The sequence below is a fragment of the Protopterus annectens genome, chromosome 5.part0 (genome assembly GCF_019279795.1).
Source record: "Protopterus annectens isolate FY-2018-M chromosome 5.part0, PAN1.0, whole genome shotgun sequence".
Lineage (NCBI taxonomy): Eukaryota > Metazoa > Chordata > Ceratodontiformes > Protopteridae > Protopterus > Protopterus annectens.
In genome coordinates this window covers 772540586-772562846 of record NC_056735.1, presented here as the reverse complement: position 1 = coordinate 772562846, position 22261 = coordinate 772540586, and the positions used below count along the sequence as shown (strand labels likewise).

At 40.6% G+C, this 22261-nt stretch overlaps 1 protein-coding gene across 3 annotated transcripts in view; it reads right to left on the bottom strand.

Annotated features, from left to right (window-relative positions):
- The window catches only part of ATM (ATM serine/threonine kinase), a 3174581-nt gene that overhangs the window by 125262 nt on the left and 3027058 nt on the right, over window positions 1-22261 (bottom strand). For all 3 annotated transcript variants that reach the window (XM_044072618.1, XM_044072619.1, XM_044072620.1), the window contains one exon: window positions 15804-15918. In XM_044072618.1, coding sequence (XP_043928553.1) covers window positions 15804-15918 — 115 coding nt within the window. The remainder of the gene's footprint in view (window positions 1-15803; window positions 15919-22261) is intronic.

Here is a 22261-nt window from a genome sequence, read left to right as displayed (position 1 = left end):
AGGTTGCCCTCAGTTGGCCTGATTAAGAAAGTCTTGGGTCCTGCATCGGTTGCTGTCCCTTCTTCCATGATGTCAGGTCGTCAGGGGGTATAAAACATGCAGCCGACGCCATTTTCATCAGTTTTTCTTGCCCCAGATGTCAGGTGCCCCCCAAATGGGGAGCAAAATATAAATAAATATATATATATATATATATATATATATATATATATATATATATATATATATGCATGTAATTTAGAACACAACAAATATACCTCCAAATAAAAGCAAATACACCAAAAAGGCTTTTGAGCATAGTAAAAGAAAGAAGAGGTATAAGTAAAGGAAAAAACAGGGGGCTGGCGGGTGGGTAACCTGAACTGCAACAGTGAATACACTCGAACATCTACATTTATGGTAAGTGTACACAACTGTACTATGTTCTTCGTGTTTCACTGTTGCAGTCATTGCATTTGGGTAGAAAACCAAAGCTATGGTTGGGAGGATGGAATTATACAGCATTAGGAGCAGCTATAAGGCCCTGCAGGACAGCAGTGGCAAAACCTGCTCTGGATTTAGTGAAGAGAGGTAAATGGTAATGTTTGGTGAACGTATGAACTGAGCTCCAGGTAGCAGCTTCTAGAATATCTCTGGTAGGAACCCCTCGGAGAAAGGCTGCAGAAGTAGATGCAGCCCTGGTGGAATGGGATTTGATCTCCTTGGGAACTGGTTTACCATGGTGCATGTAACAGAAACGAATGCAATGGCTTATCCATTTTTAAATAGTCTGCTTTGAAATAACCGTTCCCTCTGCCCCTACAGCAAATGCCACCAGTAATTGCTCAGATTTTCTTAGAGATTTTGTTCTGTTTAAGTAGAATCTTAGTTGTCTGTGTACATCCAATGAATGCAGAATCTGCTCACCCTTGTTCTGTGTATTTGGGAAAAAAGTTGGCAGATGAATGGTCTATTTAAGAGCCACACTAGATACCACTTTAGGCATAAAGGATGGACTGGTCCTGAGCGCCACCCTGTCTGGATAAAAGATAATGAAAGGCTCCACTGCCATGAGAGCCTGTAGTTCTGAAATCCTTCTAGCTAAAGTGACTGCTAAAAGAAAAGCTGTCTTCCAAGAGAGAAATTTTATGTCTGCAGTAGCAGCTGGCTCAAAAGGAGGTAGGGTGAGCTTTTCCAATACAAAATTGAGGTCCCATGCAAAAGTTTGTGCTCTCCTGGGAGGTCTTAAATTTTTGGCCCCTCTGAGATACTGCTTTAGCAGGGGATGAGAAAAGAGGAGAGGCTCTGTGTTGTAATGAGCTGAAATGGCAGAGGCACGGATTTTTATGGAAGAGAAAGATAGGCCCTTGTGAAGCATCTCAGTTAAATATTGCAGAATATGAGGAATATTGGGCATTGCTGTGCTTATTCCTTGTGCCTGGTTCCAAGCACATAATCTTTTCCATTTATCAGCATAAGATTTTATAGTACTAGGCCTTCTAGCCTCCAAAATGACATCTATTACAGGTTTGCTCAGAGATGTAACTGGTGTAATTAGTTGATTAGCCACGCTGCAAGATTCAGAGTTTGGAGCTGAGTGTGCAGAACTTGATAGTTCTGCTGAGAGAGTAGATAAGGAGTCTGAGGAAGGTACCACAGTGGAAGGTGTGACATATTGTGTAGGAGCAGGTACCAGTGTTGGCGAGGCCAGTCTGGAGCAATCAGAATCATCTTTGGTTTTTCCAGTCTGACCTTTAGTAAGACCTTGGAGAGCAGAGGCAGAGGGGGAAAGGCATAGACTGACAGGTTTTTCCAGCTGAAGGATAGCGCATCCACTTTCCAAGCTTTTTTGTGATGAATTCTTGTGCATAATTTGTCCAAATGATAGTTTTGGGGGGAGGCAAACAGATCTATGTCTGGGCTCCCCCATTTGCGTGTCAACATGCTGAAGATTTGTGGATCCAGTTTCCATTCGTGTGGGTCCATAAGATTTCTGCTTAGTTCGTCTGCCAGAGTATTTTTTTTCCTGGCAGGAATTGAGCTTGTAGATGTATTTGATAAGTCAAGGCTGTGTTCCATAAAGCCATGGCTAGTCTGCACAGGGGGTAGGAATGAGTACCCCCCCCTGCTTGTTTATGTACCATATGACCGTGGTGTCTGCCTTTACCAGTAGTTGTCCTGGGTGAAGATAGTCCTTGAAGGCTGTCAGAGCATTCTGTACAGCTAGCATCTCTTTATGGTTGACATGTAGGTGCATCTGATTTGAGCTCTACTGGCCCTGAATGCATTTCCCTGCCAGATGTGCCCCCCCAAGCGTAATATGATGCGTCTGTAGTCAGGGTTTGGGTGGCAGGGGGTGGAATGAATGACAGTCCCTTGTTTTGGTGACAGGCCTCTGCCCACCATAGGAACTCTCACTGTAGGCAAGGAATGATAGGAATCATTGTTTCCAGGCTGTGACAATGTTGACTCCATAAGCTTTTTAGGTACCATTGAAGTTTCCTCATATGCAGTCTTGCATATGGAATTATTAGAATGCAGGAAGCCATGAACCCCAAGGCCTGCAGAACTTGTCTTGCAGATAGCTGGGTTTTTGTGGCCACTTGTTTGAGTTAAGTCATTAATTGAATTTGTTTTTCTGGCGTAAGGTAAGTCATCTGGGCAGTTGTATTCAAGCTTGCACCCAGGAATGTAATTAGTTGAGAGTGTAATAGTTTCATTTCTTTTCGTTTATGGTGTACCCTAGACACGTTAGAAGCCCTGTCACAAACGCCAGATGTTTTAGAAGAGTGTCCTTGTTTTCTGCCTAAATTAGACAATCGTCCAGGTAAAGATAAATTTGAATGCCTCTTTGTCTGCAAAATGCAATCACTGGTGCCAGGTACTTTGTGAAGACCCTGGGTGCAGTAGATAAGCCAAAGGGCAGTGCAGAGAACTGGTAATGCAAATAGCCTGCTTTGAAACGGAGGTATCTTCTGCAAGATTCCCTGATTGGGATATGCAGGTAAGCCTCTTTTAAGTCTAGAGTTACCAGCCAGGCATCCTTGCCTAGCACAGGCAGTAACTGTTGTAGAGTCAGCATCTTGAATTTTGGAATGTCCAGAAATGTATTTAGAATGGATAAGTCCAGAATTGGACGCCATGATTTGTCTTTTCTGGGCACCAGGAAAAGTCTTGAATAAAAACCTTGTCCATTTTCCTTTTTTGGTACTGGTTGAATAGCCCCCATATTCATGAGGGACATAACTTCTTTCTGGGCCTCTGCCCACTGATTCAGAGGCAGATCTGGCCATCCGTTTGAGATTGGCAACGTGTGGAAATGAAATCTGTATCCCTGGGATACTATATTTAAAACCCACTTGTCCTGGGTGATTAGTTGCCAATTTCTTGCATGAAGTGCCAGTTTCCCCCCCAAAGGGGTGGCCAAAAGATAAGTGCTTGGTGGTAGCAGAGGAAAGTCATTGAGACTGTTTACCGTAGGAAGGTGCCTTGTTACTTCCAGATTTGGAGGTGGAGGCACCCCATTGTTTTGTTCTATAAGTTCCTTGTGACTGAAACGTGGAGCCTTTGGAGTGTCTGGGTTTGACCTCAGTGGCTCTGGTGGGTACTGGAAAGGGCCAATTCTTAATTGGCCAGTGTCTACTGAACCTGGGTGGCTGCACTTGTAGGAAATCTTTTACAGTTTGCATAGATTTAGCTTTATCTTCCATCTTTTTCAAAACAACTTCTGCCTTATTACCAAACAGACTGTCCTACTGTAAAGGAGCATCGAACAATTTTGCTTTAACATGATCAGGCAGATTTTGCTCCTTGAGCCAAGCATGCCTTCTTATCACAGATCCAGTTGCAGCGGCCCTGCAAGAGGCCTCCAAGGAATCAAAACCACATTGCAAAGTATGCTTTACAACTTGTTCAGCTGAATGTAATAAATCCTGCAACTCTATTTTCCACACAGTCAGAAATCAACATAATTTTCTGTTTAAGTAAGCCCATGACATGTTGCTGATATTTTAGCATATGAAATTGACAGTTTAAAGCCCTGATTGCCAAGGTTGCAGATGTGTAAACCTTCTCACCCCATCTATCCAGCACCCTGGAGTCTCCATCAGAAGGGGTAGGATTTTTTAGCAGTAGAAGCCTTAATGCCCTTGCGACCCTGAGAAATGGTCTCGGGGTTAGCAGTAGGGTTTTTAAAAAGGAATTTGTGGGAGTCAGGAACCCTGTAATATCTATCTGGCTTACTAGCAGCTGGAGGCAGGGAATCAGGAGCCATGCTGGATTCTGAGAAAACATCATCAACAATGTCTAGAACAGGAGGTATAGCCAAAGGCCTATGCTAAGGAAGAAGAAGGAAATCCCTAAGCCTCTTTTTAGATTCTATGAAATCCTGACTCTCCCAGTAAAAGTGTTCCCTTAAGGTATGCAAAGTTTCTCCAAAAGAAAAATCCTCAGGAGGAGAAGCAGAGGGGAAGGAATCTTCTGCATCAGAGTCCTCATAAGGTGGGATAGATAATTCCTGATCAGAAGAGGAATCAGAAGAAATGGAAACCTGATCTGATGACTCATAATCAGTGCCTTGCCTAGGCCTCTTAGCAGGAGGGGGATGGGAACCCCTGATCAAGGTAATTAAGTCCTAAGCCATTTTTATGATTTGTTTTTTAGGCATAGGGGCCTGTGCACATGGCCCAAGCTTCTGTTTTTTAGACATAGAAGTTGATTTTGGCCCAGGTTTTGAAGATGGCGTCGGTTTAATATACGAATCTTTAGGCCTGAAAACACCCTCAGAAGCCGGTGCCTGCTTAGCGGCTCTGGACCCATCTGAGGTAGAGACATCCGCGAGTTCAATACTTAGAGTATCTTGTGGCATACCGGACTCCGAATGGGTCTCAGTAGAGGCCTGCGAATCAAAAGTAGCGGGTATCAGGGGCTGCGAAAGCACCTCACTGAGTACCGGCGACTGGCTTAGAAGAAGCTTTGTCGTCGGTTTTGGACCTCGGCGGTCTGTCTCTGTATTTTTCTTTGCATTTTTTGTGTATTCCGGTAGTCATATTGCTAACCGACGACATTTTTGGATAGTTAAATCTTGAGCCAAAATATTTTGAAGCAAAAATATACCGACGCTTAATAGTGTGTTGCTGCACTCCTGACTGTGTCATCCTTCAGATGAGATGTTAAACCAAGTTCCCATCTGCTTGAGTTAGTGGTAGCTCAGATGGATGTAAAAGATCCCATGGCACCTATCGAAAAAAGTAGGGGTCCTTTATTTTACATAACATAAAAGAAGCATTATTTATATATCTACAGGCACATATGTACACATTTCTATGTTTTCACTATTTATCTTTTTTTTATAATATCCTCATTATTACATTATTCTTCTACAAATGACACCACTCCTTCAATACCATAAACTAATTTTTCCCACTATATCTGCCAAAATCCATTTTTCATTAAACAAAATTTCATTCAGCCTTTCATTCCAAATAAGGCATACTACACAAAATAAATTCTTATCTACCCTTCTCACACATTCTTTCTTTTTATTCTTATATCTGTACATAATCATTGTCATATTTTTTCTATATCATCAATTTTATATTAGTATTTTTCTTGATAATTTTTAATTTAATTTACATAAATCCTTTTCTCTTTTTCTTATCCTCATCACCTCCCACAACTTTTTGTACTTCTATTTGAACATTCTCACTATTAAGTTCTCATTTTCTTCTTTTACCCACTTTAATCCTCGATGCAAGTTTAAAGATGCATAAAATAAGCTGTATTTAGTAACCTCAATCGCCATTTATCTTCTCTCATATAGAACAAACCTCCTTTCCCCTATGCTTAATCTTGAAACCCAAATGAAATAAAACACCAATTGCACAATTTCCTTTTCTTTTTTTTTCTGGGATCATGCAAACATTTGACAAATATGCTATTCCCCCCTTCAACAATTTTTCACCTCATCCAAACCCTTACTTTTATCTTTATTCAAGGTCACTCCTATTTCCTTTAAACATCCATTCAGACAAGCCAACACTTCTCACATCCATATGTTGCTCGCAGCAACAACTATATCATCTGTATATGTCAAAACTACTGGAATCACCACCTCCTTTTGCATTACATATCTAGCATCTCTCATTTTATAAGCTACTTCATTCACTAGCACATTCATTACCAATACAAAAAATATTACACTCATGGGACAGCCTTTCTTATACCATACTTCATGGATATTTCTTCAGTTAGCCACCCATTCACTAACTCTCACTCTTATTATTTTGATATGATAACATATACATACTCCTAATTCTATTACCTATTCCATACTTCTCCATAAAATTCCACAAAGCATCATAGCCTACCGTATTAAATGTCTTGCTAATATCACCTATCATAACTTTCACATCATCCCTTTTACTTAGAATACCATCCACAATTTCTCTCTCACCATTGATAATTATCGACATCCCTTCCCTTTTATACCATATACATTATATATATATATATATATATATATATCTATATATACACACACACACACACTTACATACACTTTTTGTTCCATAACATCGTTCATCCTTCTTTCCATTCTTCTCTGTATTATTCTCATAAAAATGTTGTAATATGACTTATTTAGTGTGATGGGTCCCCAATTTATTTCATTCTCATCTTTCTTCCATATAAATTGTAATATCCCACTGTGTAATTCTTCATAAACAAATCCTCCCTTCAACCATTACATTTACAAAATGTTCTCTTTGCCAATTCACTAATTTCTTGTACATTCCATGGCCTACACCACCTGGGCCTGATAATGAATCAACATTTACTTTCCTAAGTACTACATCCAATTTACTAATAGTAATTTATTTTTCAAATTCTTCCTTAACTTGGACTGGATTTTTTATTTTTTTTTTTACTTTCCATTCTCTCTTATTTTTCTTCTTTTGACTTTTATACATATTTCCCACATATTGTACTACAATACTCAGTTTGCTCTTGGGTTCTTTTCTCCTCTCCTTTTACATTTTTCATTTTCCTCATTATACTAATAGTCTCTTTTTACTACCTTACCCCAAAATGCAGATACCGCGTTACTTCTCCTTGTAAATAATATTTTTGCCTCACAGTAATGCTTTAATTTTTTTCCCAATTTCATTTATATATTTCTTTTTCATAGCATAATACTCTCTTATATTATTCTCTACTACATTTTTATACATCTTCCCATACTTCATTTTCTCTTCCTTTATTACATCTTCCTGCCACTGAAAGAAAAAAAACTTTTTATACTTCTTTTTAAATTCAATCCACCATTCAGACCAGTTTTATAGAAGTCATTTATGATTTCACTCCATAACTGCTCGTGATCTTCTTAATTCCTTTACTATTTAATATACTCCCTTTGTTCCATCACTTTCAATCATATTGCTTAAAAGTCTGAAAAACCTATTACAACTGTATCACCATCTGCTACCCCCAAACCTTCCGTAATACAAATTAATTCATTTTAGATCCAAAATCCCTCTTCTACAAGTCCATTTTTACATATTTCCTTTAAGTCACAATCAAAGTCCCTTGCAATTACAATTTTCATGTTAAACACCACAATCTAATATTTGAGGAAAATATTATCTTTCCTTGTAGTTGTATATGCATATATTGCTATAATTGTATAAACATATTCTCTCCAACTCACATTCCCAACAGTTAGCATTCCTATCCTTACCAATGTCACTGTTTTTTTTTTTTTACACAAAACAGCCACTCCAGAACAATGTTCACTTCCTAAGTTCCATATTATATTTCCACCTCACAACTTTTCAATTTGTAGTCTTTCTTCCCTCGTCAGAAACCTTACATCCTCCAAAAGAATAACATCCACATCACATTTAACAGACCAATCCAGTATACCTATCCGCATTTACTGAAGTTTAGGGGAAAGATTTTTAAATTTTCGTTTTCTCATTTTTACTCTTTCCACAAACAAATATGTTTTCCTGTGTTTATGTGCAAATAATTTTTGATCCTCAGAATAAGATTTTTCACTGGCTAGAACTTCAAAAAAAATATTAGTATCAATCTCTTCTGATCTCTCTTCCTTCATTCACTCTCTCACTTTCCTCTCTACAGTTTTTCTTCATCTAGTTCACTCTCTTCCCAGCCTCTTCCTCATGTATGTTTTCTTCCCTTTCCTCCTCTTTTTCAATATTTACTGTTTGCTCTTGACAATCCATCTAAAACTGTCCCTTTTTTTACACAACCCACATTTAGGCATACACTTTCTTATTTTGTGTCCTTTCTCCTTACACTGATTACACTGTACCTTGTCACAAGCATTAATTAAATGAGAAAAGTCCTCACAAAAGAAATATTATTTACTCTGGCCAGCAAACCTTAATGTTCCTCTATGACTAGCCACAAAAATAACACTTGGCAAGTGTTTCATTATTTTTTTTTCACATTTTAAAACAGCTTCCAGCCTCTACCATCAGTTCCATAGTTTCTTTCATCTCTAACTTTCACAATATTATCAATAGTTTCACACAGCTTCACACAGACCCTGCATGCATTTTTAACAGTGTCTTCTTCCAGTTCATCAGTACTGAACTGCAAAGTAACATGTTTTGAATATTTAAGTTACTACCAGACAGCAAACTGTTACATGGATAAATGTATTTTTGTTACACAATTCCAGAAATTTCATCATCAGCCCATCAGTTTCTCTGTCCTGATATATATAAAAGACTACATTTCTTGAGCTTTAAAACGCAGAATGTTTACCAAATGATCTCATACATATCGCTCTATCATAGTATAATGTTTTGTTTTTAATCTCACAGTTGGTTTTCTTTTTAAAAACAGTTTTAATTTATAGTTTGTTGCTGCTCTCCTTTTTTGCCTGGTGTCACTGCTGCTTAAGTTTTAGTCCCTGCATTATCTCTTGCCACAAAACCAAAAACCTTCTCAGTTTGTTGCTGCTTTCCTCTTTTACTTGCTGTTACTAGTATCCAAGTTTTAAATTCTACATTCTCTGCTACCATATCATCTGGTTCCTTTTTCACATTACCATCCTCATTACTTCTAAAAACAGTTATCTGCCACCTCACCCCATGAAACAACAGAACTGTCACATGGATCATCCCGCTCAATTATGTTTGACAGAACATCATCTACAAGCCCTCCTGACACCAGTTCTTTTATCTGCACCACTTCAACAAACTTGCTTACTTCCTTCTCCATGGAAACAGCTAAATGCTGCTCATTTGTAATATATGAAGTTCTATACTGAATAATTTTTTCTCCAAATTCCCACCTTCCACCTTTAAACTCTGCATAGCTTTTATCTCCCTTCGCCATGCTGTTGCTTCCCTTAAGTCTCTTCCTTGCTGCTATAGGAGCCCCTCCAGCAGCATCTAGCAGCTCCAAAAAGTAGGAGAAGATCCTCAATGTCCTGTCCAAATTTTCTCTAGGACTATAAATGCCACCTCACGTCTCCACTGAAAACAGGTTACTAATATGGAATACCATGCATATTAGAATACTGCCCCACATGTATTATGTTGTGTGGGTGCATGACAACTTACCGAATAGTGGCATACTAAAAGTCATAATTCTGAAAGCAAAATCCTGAGATATCAAAATGGTGAAACTTTACAACACTGAATTCAAAATACATACTAATAACATACATGTACTACATATGTACACTGTGCCAGTACCCAGCCAGTCAACAAATAATGGCATTTCTCTGTTAGTGAAGCTGGAAAATGAATGCTAACATGATCCCTGTATGGGAGGGCAAGTCTATCTATGTATATATTTAGGGGATTATGTATTTTGATTTCATTATTTTAACATTTCAGTATTCTGAGATATCAACATTATAGATTCACTGGCATTACTTTTAGTATATTGCTTTTCAGTAAATTGACATGGACCCTTGTTGTATACAAAAGTTATGTACATACCATAATGCTAGATATGTGTTGTCTCATTTTCGTTCGGTTCAGCTTTTGGGTTGTCAGATCTGATGTCGGAGCCGTTTTTATGAAGCTGTGGATCTGCGGACCTCAGATCAAGTTTGCTGACATATCGCCAGTTATTATCTATCTATAATGATGCTAAGGAACATATGACTACCTACATGAAGGGACAGTATGCAGAACTTCACCGACAGGATCTCAGATAAAGTGTATCTTGTCACAAGAAGTTGTCAGTGAAAATACTGGAAGGGGAAGGAGGTAGGGATGCTGAACCAGATGAAAATGAGGATCTATCATTATGGTAAGTATATAACTTTCATATACTATGTTGTCTATTTTCATCTGATTTAACCTTTGGGGCAGATTCTCAAGCTGAACAACACCCAGGTGGAATCAAGGAAGGACATTCCTGAGAAAAGTGGAATCAAAAGAAGAACATGATCTGGATTGCACGTCCAAATCCATAACAGGTTCATAGGGAAGTTCAAAGCTAGCTGCCCTTGCAGGCCATTTTAAGCGTAGCCAATTTCCCTTTTTGTGCTCGAAATAACCTACCCCACTTGATTACAGACTAGCCTTAGGCATCCCATGTTTGATAATTATATATTACCCCTGATGAGAATAGCTGGGATCTTTCCACAGATAATTTGAGTAGACCCATGCATGCGATAATGCATTTAGGAGCTGCCTCTGTCCATTACTTGTATGGGGGCAGTTCTTGGGTAAGTTTTCTCTTTCCCATCTATACATCCAAGCTGCGCTTGAATATGGACAGGGAGTCTGTTCCAGAGCGAGGTACCCTCTGTGAGATACATCTCTCCCTCCAAAATGGTCTGCTAATGTTGCAGAAGAGCTTTAGATCCCTAGACTGAGTATTTATGATGCCATTTGACTTGCTGATGTGCAGTAAATCCATCAGTAATGGGTCAGAAAATGACTTTTATGTCAGATACAGGTCATCTCTTAGCAGTCTGTAGGAAATCGAGTATAGTGACAGGGCACTGAGTCAGTCCATGAAGGACATGTTGTTTAAATCTTGTAACCTTTTAGTAAGGTATCTCTCTAGGTGTTTCAGTTGCTACATGTGTCTGGACAGATACATGCCAAATTGGGCATTACATTTTCAATGACTGGCCTGAGAGCTGAGTAAACTGGGACAATCACACACCAAATTCTACACACAACTCCTTTGTTTATAAGCTGTGCACTACAGAAGGACCTTCTAACAGCAATGAATACATGATGGTCAAAATTTATGTCACTGTCTACACAAGTTTCCAAATCCTGAACAACTGGATCAACTTTTGGGGACGTACTATCACTGTAACTGGTGTAGATAACTTCCCAAAGGATACACTGATGCATTTTTTGGCATTTAGTTTCAGTCCATGATTTTGGCACCAGTTATTTATTTGGGACAAACCTTCCTGCAAGATGGTTAAGTCATTTGAAGATTCAATGACTGTTCCTAGCTAGCAACCATCTGCAAACTTGGTCAGCTAGAGCCCTTTGGAATTGGCTTTTACTTCAGAAAATGCTAAACAAGAGCTGTCCCACCACAGAACCCTGGGAGACTCCACTAGTGACTGGTCTTTATGGAGGCAACTTTCCTCATTTTGATTTCCTGTGTCATATCTGTGAGTCAGATGGAGTTTATTCAGCTTTTATACTATCCCGACATGGGGAATTGTGTCAAAAGCTTCTGTTCAGGTCAAGGTATGAGATGTGTACTATTTTGCCTTCATCCACTGCTTTGGTGTCCTTTTCAAAAAATCCACCAGGTTGAGTAAGTATGACCTGCCCTTGACAAATTCAAATTGACAGGTCCAGTGTTTGGAGGCTCCCTATATCCTGACTGATTAGCTATGTGATAAGCCCTTCCATAGCTTTACATATCAAGCTGGTCAGACTTACGGGCCTATAATCGCCTGGGTCTGTGGAAGGTCTTCCCCTAATGCAGGGGAATGACTGTAGCTGTTCTCCATTTGCTTGTTACAAAACCTGTATGGAGGCTGAGCAGGATTTTTAGGGGTGAGGCTAAATCATGCTTCATGCTATTTAAGATGAATCCAGGGATATTGTTAGCATCTATCACAGTACTTTTAGCTTTTGACAGCACGTTTAGGACTTGGCCTTTTGTGACAGCTGAAGGCAAGCCAGTTTCAGGTATATCTAGGGACAGAGGGAAGGCAGAGAGGAATAAAGTTAGAGCTAAATTTATTGGCCAGTAGGTTCGATACATCTTCAGCCTCAGTGTAGGTAACATTGTTCATAATCAGCTCATCACATTGTTGCATTGTGCTTTTAAGATTACAAATATAACTAAAAATACCTTGTGACTGTTTTTGGCTTGGGTAGCTATTTTAGCCTCATACTTGGCTTTGGTGGCTTATATTAAGCTCCTGACTTGTTTGCTTATTTCAGTAACAAGGCCTCTAACATTCTGGGAACTACTCTTCGTACATTTGGTCAAAATAAGTTTCCTTTTATTATAAAACTTGTTGATATTACAGTTCCACCATGTGGGTTTGCTTCTGGGTTTGCTCTACACTTATTCTTACAAGGTACAGCTACATCTATGCAGCTGTTTACAATCTGGTACAGTGTGGTGGTTTATGTTTCTACGTATTCAGTGGTGTTAACTGGCTTTGGTGGGGATTTGAGGCTTGCCAATGTATCATTCAAGAGTAGGTCGTTTGTCTTAAAGAAATTTCTAAAGGTACCTTGGGTGAAAGGGATCTCTGCTTTCAGTTTTATTTTGAAGGAGACTGCTTTGTGGTCAGATCTAACAAGTGAAGATGCACACAAGATGGCACAAGAAGTTCCCATATTAGTATTGACAAGATCCAAGATGTTATTTCCCTCTAGTGGGTACTCAAGAGGTACTCTAATTATTCCAGGACATAGATAATGACAAAATCCAGGAACCTCTGTGCTTGTGCACTAGTTGTGGTTTAGGTTTCCCAGTCTATAGATGACTTGTTTAGATCACCTAGAAAAATTGTAGTGGGTTTAATACTGAGTGATTCTAGTTTCTGTAGAAAGGTGTTGTGGCTTTTGTGTGTCATAGTTGAGGGTTCTATAGCTACCTAATATATGATATGGGACCTTTCTGATGGTTATTTCAACATGAAGAAGCTGTAATGCATCATTCTGCTTTACCAGCCTTGATGCAAGTCTCTGCTGGATGTAAATTGAGATACCTCCAACTTTTTTCCACTCCTGCCCACTAGCTGGTAAGCCCTGCACAGTTGGAATGCTCTCAGATATTTTAAACCATATCTCAGTCACTACACAGACATAAATGTCTTACAGGGTGAGAAAGACTTGCAGGAATTGGAGTTTCTTGTTTAGGTATAATGGGATACAAAGGTTTGGACAGTGGGCCATGTTGCTGCTGCACAAATGTCATCGATAGGAACCTTCTTTATGAAGGCCAAAGAAGTAACATCTGCTCTTGTAGAATGAGCTGTTGGATTTGCTTGTAAGGACAAGCCCAGTTTGTTATAAACAAAGGAAATATATTCTGACAGCCATTTAGAAAGTATTACTTTTGATATACTTTAACTCAGAGAAGGATATAAATAACTTAGTCTGACCTTCTGACATCCTTGGACCTATGCAAACAGAATCTGTGCAGCCAATGAATATCTTAGCATGTGTAGCATATACTCTCCTTTGTTTGAAAATCTTGGAAGAAAGACTGGCTATTTGTTTCAGATGTCACCTTTGGCAGAAAAGATTAATTTGTTTTCAAGGCTATTCTGTCTTTATAAAAAGCCAAATATGGTGGTTTGCAGGATAGGGCTTGTAACTCAAAAATTTGTCTAGCAGAGGTAATTGCACCAAGAAAAATAGTTTTCCATGAAAGATACTTCAAGTCTACTGAAGCTGCTGGTTCAAAGGTTGTTTGGTTCTAGGCTTAAAGCATAACAGTGATATCCCATGGAAGAACTGGGTCTCTAGCTGGAGGTCTGAGTAAGAAAGTGTCCTTAAGAAAGGCTTTAGATACTTTAAGAGAGGCTATGGAAGAGTCATTGTGCCCTAGGTGAAAATCTGAGATGGCAGTTATCTGTACTTTCATGGTTGAGAAACTGGAACCTTTCTGAAAAAGCTCTGATAAAAAAAATGGAAGATCAATGGAAGGGGGCAGAAAAAGGATAACCCTTCGATGACGTCTGACAGAAAAAGTTTTCCACTTGCTTTACTATATCCTTTTGATGGACTGTTTCTGAGAGACAGAAATAATATGATGAACTGAAGAAGACAGCCTGGCATCTCTGGCTATTGTTAGTATTGGAGAAACCATGCAGTTAACTTCAGGGCTTTTAGGTCCAATAAAGGCAATCCAGATGGGTGACTCAGAAGGTCTGGATTCAGCTACAACATCAATGGTAATGTAGCAAATAAGGCCATAGGAAGGGAAATCAAACCTGCTGGGGTCAAAACTCTGGTCTCGTACTATCTGGCTTTCTGAATGAATTTTATTAACAGGGTTATCACAGAAAAGGCATAGAGGAGACCTGGGCCAGCTGTGAACTACAGCATCCCTTAGTGACTGCCCCTGTGGAGGGATCAAGGCAAAGTAACTGCTGCACTTGTTGCTTAGGTGTGATGCAAACAGTTTGCAGCAAGGTTGGCCTCAGCAGCTGAAAATCAGTGCTACTTGAAATGTTTTGTACTTATTATTCCAAAAAAATGAAATGTTTTGTTATTTTAGCCAATAAGATGAAATACAAAAGGAGAAAAAAATAATAAAAATATTTATGCATTCTAAAATATTTTGAAAGAGTGGAATACAATCTTTCTATACAGTTTTAAGAGATTTGGCACCTCTAGTCTATACCAGAGTTCAGAATGTGCACTGTGCATTCTGGTATTTCATCTATTCATCATGGACCTTCCTGAACACCTAAACTGCCACAGGAGAAATCAGACATGTAAGAACCAATAAACTTTTATAATCTAGAAAGCCGGCAAACTCTCAGCCCTCCTAGTGAAAGTCTTGTTTTTAAAAGCTAAACTGCACATTGTTCACAATTGTTCATTTCATGTCTATAGCTCTGACACTGCTGCTGTTCTCCCAACACTAGATGCATCACAACTTGAAAACTGAGCCAGATATTTTACATTTACTATGTCCCACAGACTCTACTGGTATTCAGCAAATGATATCTGAAAACTGGTAGGTATTTAAAGCATTTTCTGGCATGTTAAACGTTAAAGATGAAAAGCTAAAGTATGTAAACAAAATAAGTTATAGTTAAAAGTTGCATTTTAATAAGGAATAAAAAAAGCAGTTTCTCTAACAGGAAATGTGCTTACAAATGTTCTGACTGCAGCTAATTTGGACAGGCTATCAGTATACCGCAGTGCTACAAGAAGAAGTAATGCCTCGTCTTATTTTACATGCTATGTGAAAACATCCTTTAGAATGCCTACACTGCTCCAGGAAATAATAATGCAAATTTTAAATTACATGCTGAAATCAAAGCATTGATTTTTTTTATTGGTTGATCATGTTGTGTGATCGTCAGTTTAACTGTTTAAAGGCAAGGAATATAATTTCTAATTAATCTGATGAAGATTGGTTAAATCATTAAAAAAAACTTAACTAATATTAGTGAATAAAAAGCTGTTTTTTTCACAACTGAAGTCTTTTTATTTTGTTTTTATCCAGCACACTATATGTAATGATTCTCTGCACCAGCAACATACTGCTCAAGAGAGACAGTAGTATGTTTGCATTGTCTCTTAATTCTAGCCACCAATGGAGTTATCATAAGCATATTTTGCAATTACAAATTAATTTAATTTATTTAAAAGCATTACCTCCTGAAGACGCCCTCTACTCCAGTGATGCCCATGCCATCCACTATATCTCCTGTCAGTCTAAATGGAACTCGCTCTGGTGTGGGAAGAATCTTCCCTTGTTCAAAAGCAACCCCTATGGGAAGTAAATAAAAAAAATAAAATAAAAGTCAGCATACAGTAAAGCCAAAAGGAAACGTTTGTAGCACCTACCTGCAAGTTTGAATCCTTGAGAGCAATGGATCAGCAGGGAAATCATATTACACAACTGTCCCTCAGTTGCCAGATGAAGGTCTTTGGCTAAAATTACTCATTTTTTTTGTCATTCTGCTCCTCTATTCATTGCAAATCCAGACACATGGTCTTATATATGGAATGAACATTGTGCATAAAAGAAAGAGGCAGATCCTTCTTATTTCCGTTCTTTCTCATATAATAATTTACAGGAAAAGACAAGATAGGCAGGACATCTCCCTTTTCCCAAAGAAAATCCAAAAGATCCACTTAGTCAAGAGCTAAATGAGTAGCTGCTGTGATTATCAAATGTCCTCAAGGATTTAGAGTTATGGTAGGTGTTACTCAACTGTGCTGTCTTCTTTGGGTTCTGGGTCATATCATCAAGGCGAGCTTACTGCGAAAAAATATCGGGTTGTTTACTCACAAGAAAGGTGATAAAGATGGGACATGCAGTGCAATAAAGTTATACCCAAGGTGATTCACGGGCAGCCTATCACACCATCATGTTCTCCAAATGCTCTGGTGCCAATAGCTTAGAGAATGTAAACCGTTAACTAGCAACTTGGACCAGGACTTTTCTGAGATGCAATCCACTGGTCAACTACTCACTTGCAGTTGCAGAATCAGTGAAGATGTGCGATGCTTTTACACAACTATTCTTCCCATACAAACACATATATGGTGTGTGTGACAATCAGAAGTCGGACACTAGTCAACATAAATCAGGAAGAAGATCAAGAAAAGGGAGGTTCATGCATTATAAAGGCAAACTGCTTTCCATAGAAATCAGTTAAGTTTTGTTCTTAATTTTGTGTAAATCATATTTTGCTTAGACTTTGTTCTTTCCTGTGGGCAGCAGTGGTACTTTAACCTGTAAATCTACATTAGTAGACTCCATGCCATTTCTACTGAAACTTTATTAATAGCACATTTCGACTTTAATTGTTTGGCAGTCAGACACCTTCCAACGACTAAACATCTGCTGCAAGTTCACTTGTAGGAAACTTTAAGCTTTTATCTGTAAATAAGCTGTCAGTATTCCTGTGCAAATAAACTTATATGGACCTAAAAAAGAAACTATCAACTTAACCAAAGCAAGTATTAGTTTCATATTTATCTGTTACTACTGTAGGATTATTTGTTCAAAAAAGATTTTCTTTTCTGCGAGATAAAGTGATTAATTATATTTTAACAAGAACCATGTGGACATTAACTCCAAAGGAAAAACAGATGTTTCCATCATTCATCCATACATTTAATCATTTATATTTTTCTGTCTTGTCTGCTAATATAACTACCTACTTATCTATCTATACTACTAGAACTATAAAAAAAAAGAAGTTATGTCTTACCATAACGTTCCATCTGTGTTGTAGATCTTTATTCATTCATTACTGTTAGGACTTTGGTTCCATCCTCGGAACCGACACGGCCATTACCAAGCTCACGGCAGCCAAAAACTCTCAGCTAAGACCTACCCACAATGCCTCTCTTATAGTCTCTTCAGATCGTGTTTGCCCGCCATTATAGTATAGAAGTAATAATAGTGATAGTAGGAGGCTCTGTCTGAGCAGATACCTTAACTAATAAGGAAATCCTAAAGTCCACCAGGAGTCCAGGCAGGGGGAAGGATGACGGGAAGTAATAAATGAATAAAGATCTACAACACAGATGGAATGTTATGGTAAGACATAACTTCTTTATCTGATGTTGTAAATCTTTACTCATTCCTTACTGTTAGGACCGAGTCTCCAGCTACTTGAGTCCTGGGTGGCCCTACGGAAGGACATTCCTGAGCATCATAGAACCAACAGATGCTCATCCCCTTGAAGCCAAATACAATTTGTAATGAGTGATAAAGGTATGAGGTCTTGCTCAAGTGGCTGCTGCGCAGATATCATTCATAGAGGCTCTGGAATGAAAGGCCACTGAAGTAGCCATCGATCTAGTAGAGTGAGCCATTATTTTGGAAGGTAAGGACACTTTCTTTTGATGGCAGATGAATGTAATGGCATTTCTGAGCCAAGAAGATAAAGTAATTTTGGACACAGGCTTACCCATTCTGGGTCCTGCAAAGGCCACAACAATTGATCCATTTTTCTGAAAGATTTCATTCTGTCCAAGTAGAAATGAAGTTGCCTATGAATATTGAGAGTATGCAGAAGGTATTCCCCTCTATTTGAATGGTGGGAAAAGAAAACCGGTAGGTCACTAGATTGATTAATGGTAAAAACAGAAATGACCTTGGGCAAAAAGGAGGGGGTCAGTATGTAGGGACACTCTTTCCCTATGAAAAATCAAGTATGGTCTCTTCACACTCAAGGCCTGCAACTCAGATACTCTTCTTGCTGAAGTAAGAGCTACTAGAAGTAGAGTTTTCCAAGACAAAAATTTGATATCACAGGAATGAGAAGGCTCGAATGGAGGACTTGTAAAGACTGAAGCACCAACGTCAAGTCCCATGGTTCTATAGGAGGCTTGACAGGAGGTTTAATATGCAATACTCCTTTCATGACGGTTTTGCAAAGACGGTGTGACATAACAGATGAATTGTCAATTCCATTGTGAAAGTTTGCAATAGCTTCTAAATGCACTGTAATTGTCGATGCTGAAGCTCCTGCATGCAACAGGGTAGTGAGGTATTGAAGGATCTTCTGAACAGGCATGGAAAAGGGGTCTATGTTATGTTCTTTGGCCCATCTAGAGAACCTAGTTCACTTACAAGAATAAAATTTTGTGGTGGACGGTTTGTGTGAAGCCAGAAGGATCTCGCGAACAGGGGATGAAATATCAGGTAGCTTGGCAATCATCTGAAGTGGAGAAACCAAGCTGTGAGCTTGAGGCTGTGGAGATTGGGGTGAATCAGTCCCTGAGGATAAGACAGCAGGCCTTGGGATTGATCCAGGATTCACGGGGTTGTGAATCAGGTGAGGCCATAAGAATGGGAACCAGACTTGATGGGGCCAATAAAGGGCAATGAGGATCACTTTGCTTCTCAACCTTAGAGCTTTCTGTAGAAATTTCGGGATGAGGGGAAACAGGGAAAAGGCATACAGTAGACCCGGGGGCCAATCGTGCGTCAGAGCATCCCTCGGTGACTCCCTTTGGGGAGGGGGATCAGGGCAAAATAGCTTCTGCATTTGTTGTTCAGGGAAGAAGCAAAGAGGTTGCAGCAAGGCCTGCCACAACGGTGGAAGATCTGATCTGCTATTATAGGATTGAGGGACCACTTGTGAGGCATCACAATGTTCCTGCTCTGATTGTCCACAATAAGACTGGAACTCCCCGGAATGTGGATTGCTATGAGAAAGCAGTTGGAAGGCATCGCCCAATGTCAAATTCTCATGGCTTCACAATACAGGGGTTAAGATCCGGTTCCGCCTTGTTTGTTGATGTACCAGACGACTGACATGTTGTCCGATTGAACTGCAGTGGTCCCGGAAGGAAGGGATGTGTGGAATGCTTGCAACGCTAAGAGAACTGCCTTCAATTCCAGGACATTTATGTGTAAATTGGCCCCCCCATGGGGGACCAGGTGCCTTGGGCTGTCTTTCCCTGGAAATGCCCCCCCCCCCCCAACAGGGAAGCATCCATGGTCACCGTGGTCCTGGGTTGGGGAAGACAGAACGGTCGACACCACAGATTTGATTCTGGCTTCATCCACCAAAGCATTGGTTTCTTGCAAAGATTTGTAAGGTGTATCATGTGGTCGAGCGGGAGAGTTAAAATCGACCATTGTGATGAAAGGAGCTACTGCAACAGTCTCATGTGCAACCTCGCCAGTGGTACCAAGGTAATGGTTGCTGCCACACAGCTCAACAGTTGTAGTACAAGGCTTGCTGGTACAAATGTCTGCGGGAGGAGGACTTGAATCTGTTTTTTTATTTTTGAAAGCCTGTGAGGAGGGAGGGAAGCTAGACAGGACGTTATGTCGAAGATCGCTCCAACGAATTCCAGTGCTCTTGTTGGAGACATGTGTGATTTGTCCATGGTGATCGTGACACCTAGGTGAAGAGCAAGGCCTTGAGTGTAGGAGGGACTGAAGATGAGAAGATTCCTGGTCGTGGTAGTAAGGAGCCAATCATCTAGATATGGAAACGCCTGGAATCCTTGTAGTCGGAGATGAGCTACTACGACTGCCATGCATTTGGTGAACACTCTGGGGGCTGTCGAGAGACCAAAGGGCAGTACTCTGAACTGATAATGATTGGCTCCCAGCCAGAAGAGCAGAAATCTCCTGGAGCGTTTGTCCATCTTTATGTGGTAATACGCGTCCTGGAGGTCTATAAAGCACATCAAGTTGTCCTTCCCAAGAAGGGGGGAATGGACTGTACCGTGACCATGTGGAATTTTTGAGGTTTGATGAATTTGTTTAGTAAACTGAGATCCAGGATTGGTCTCCAGTCCCGTCTTTTTGGCACTAAAAAGAACCTTGAGTAAAAGCTGGATCCTCTTTGGTCTGGTGGAACTGGTTAGGTGACTCTTTTTCTTAGCAGCTTTTCGATTTCTAAGGCTGCAACCTCCCTCTGACCGGGTGGGACAACGGGGATTCGTTTTACGCATCTGGAAGTGAGGTTGAAAGGGATATGATAGCCTCTGGATATTATCCGCTGCACCCACGCGTCCATTGTTATGAGTTGCCAGGCCTGTAGGTGCAGGGAAAATAGACTCCCGACTGCTTCCAGAAAAAACGAATCGGGCCGCTGTTCAGGAGCGCTGGAAGGGTCTGCCAGAGAAGGAATCTCTACTGCCCTGGTTATGTGGACCCCCTCTGCCCCAAAAGGGGAATCTCTCAGATGAGTTGCCCCCTCTGCCCCGGGGGGATTGCGCATCACGAGTGTCACGAAAAGATCCTTGGGATGACTTGAACCACAATTTTCCTCCCCTCTGATTCCCGGAGTAGGACCTCTGGGGGATGGAAAAACGTATGCCCACAGCAGACAAGGTCTTTCCATCCTTCTCACTAAGTGAAAGTGTGTCTCTTACTTTAGGACCAAAAAGAAAAGATTCATTAACAGGGGCATTGACAAAGGAAGATTTAAAGGGGTCCGCGAAGTCACACAAACGTATCCAAGCATGCCATCTCAGAATGATGCCCGATGTGGCTGCTCGAGCTGCCCCTTCAGTAGTGTAAGAAATGAAGCGCATCAAGGAGACTAGATTGATTCCAAGGTAGCTAGCTGAGAGGCAACTGTATCACTCATCTCCTGGGGCAGTAACTCCGCCAAAGAGGCACACATTTCTGAAATCAGGTCTCTTTAAAGGCAAGTAAAGTGTGCCAGGTAATTCAGCGACTGAATGGCAAGGGTCGCTGAAGCATAGGTCCACTTCTCCAGTCTGTCCATAGCACGAGACTCCCTGTTCGGGGGATGGACAGTTGAACCATCTTCCGTCAGTTCCCTCTTGGTGGCCGCCGCCACGACCATGGAATCGACTACCAGTTGTTTGGACCAATTGAGCTGGTCTTCCAGAGTGGACAAAATTTTATCTGGCCTCCGGGGAACAGGTTCTATGTTGTCCGAGGCCTTCCAGGCACACTGCAAAATAAGTCGAATGAGCTCATCTGCAGGTGGGGTCACCCCACCCAGAAAGTAGATGGCCGAGCACGGAAAGCCTGCAAGAACACCGATTCCTATGAAGAAGGGTTGGAGGGCTTCCAGTCTCTTGAGGATCTCAAGAATGTCTCCAAATGAGACGTCTTCCGGGGGAGTCCATGGGGACCCTTCTCCCTCATCGCAATTGGTGTCTTCAGTGATGGATTCCTCGGGGGAATCAAGATGCTACCTCTTGCAAAGTTTCTTCCGGGTTGGCTCCCCAGTGGGATCTTCTGTGGAAGACTGAAGAAAGGGTTCCCTTGAAAGGCAGGTCTTGCGGCTCCCATGCTTGAGGTTCCAGAGTAGGAGGGTGAGACAGCTGCAAGCTAGAGGGGGGGGTTCTGGTTCTAATGCCAATGGTGTCAACTGCGAGCCTGTTGAAGCAAGGACCCTCTCCATCACCTGGAAAGCAGGCTCAACCAAGGAGGGATGGGAGCCCGGAACCGAGAAGGATGACCTCGGAACTGGGGTCGCACCCCACCCCGAGGTGCCTGCCTCCAGATGAGGAGCTCCGAGAGGACCGGCAGCTGCCGAGAGAGCCGTGGCCGTAGACGATGCCACAGAAAAAAAAATAGGTGCTGAACTAGGTGCAATGGTGCCGACAGTCCAATCATTGCTCCGAGAGTGCCCCAGTTCCAAAGGAGCTGT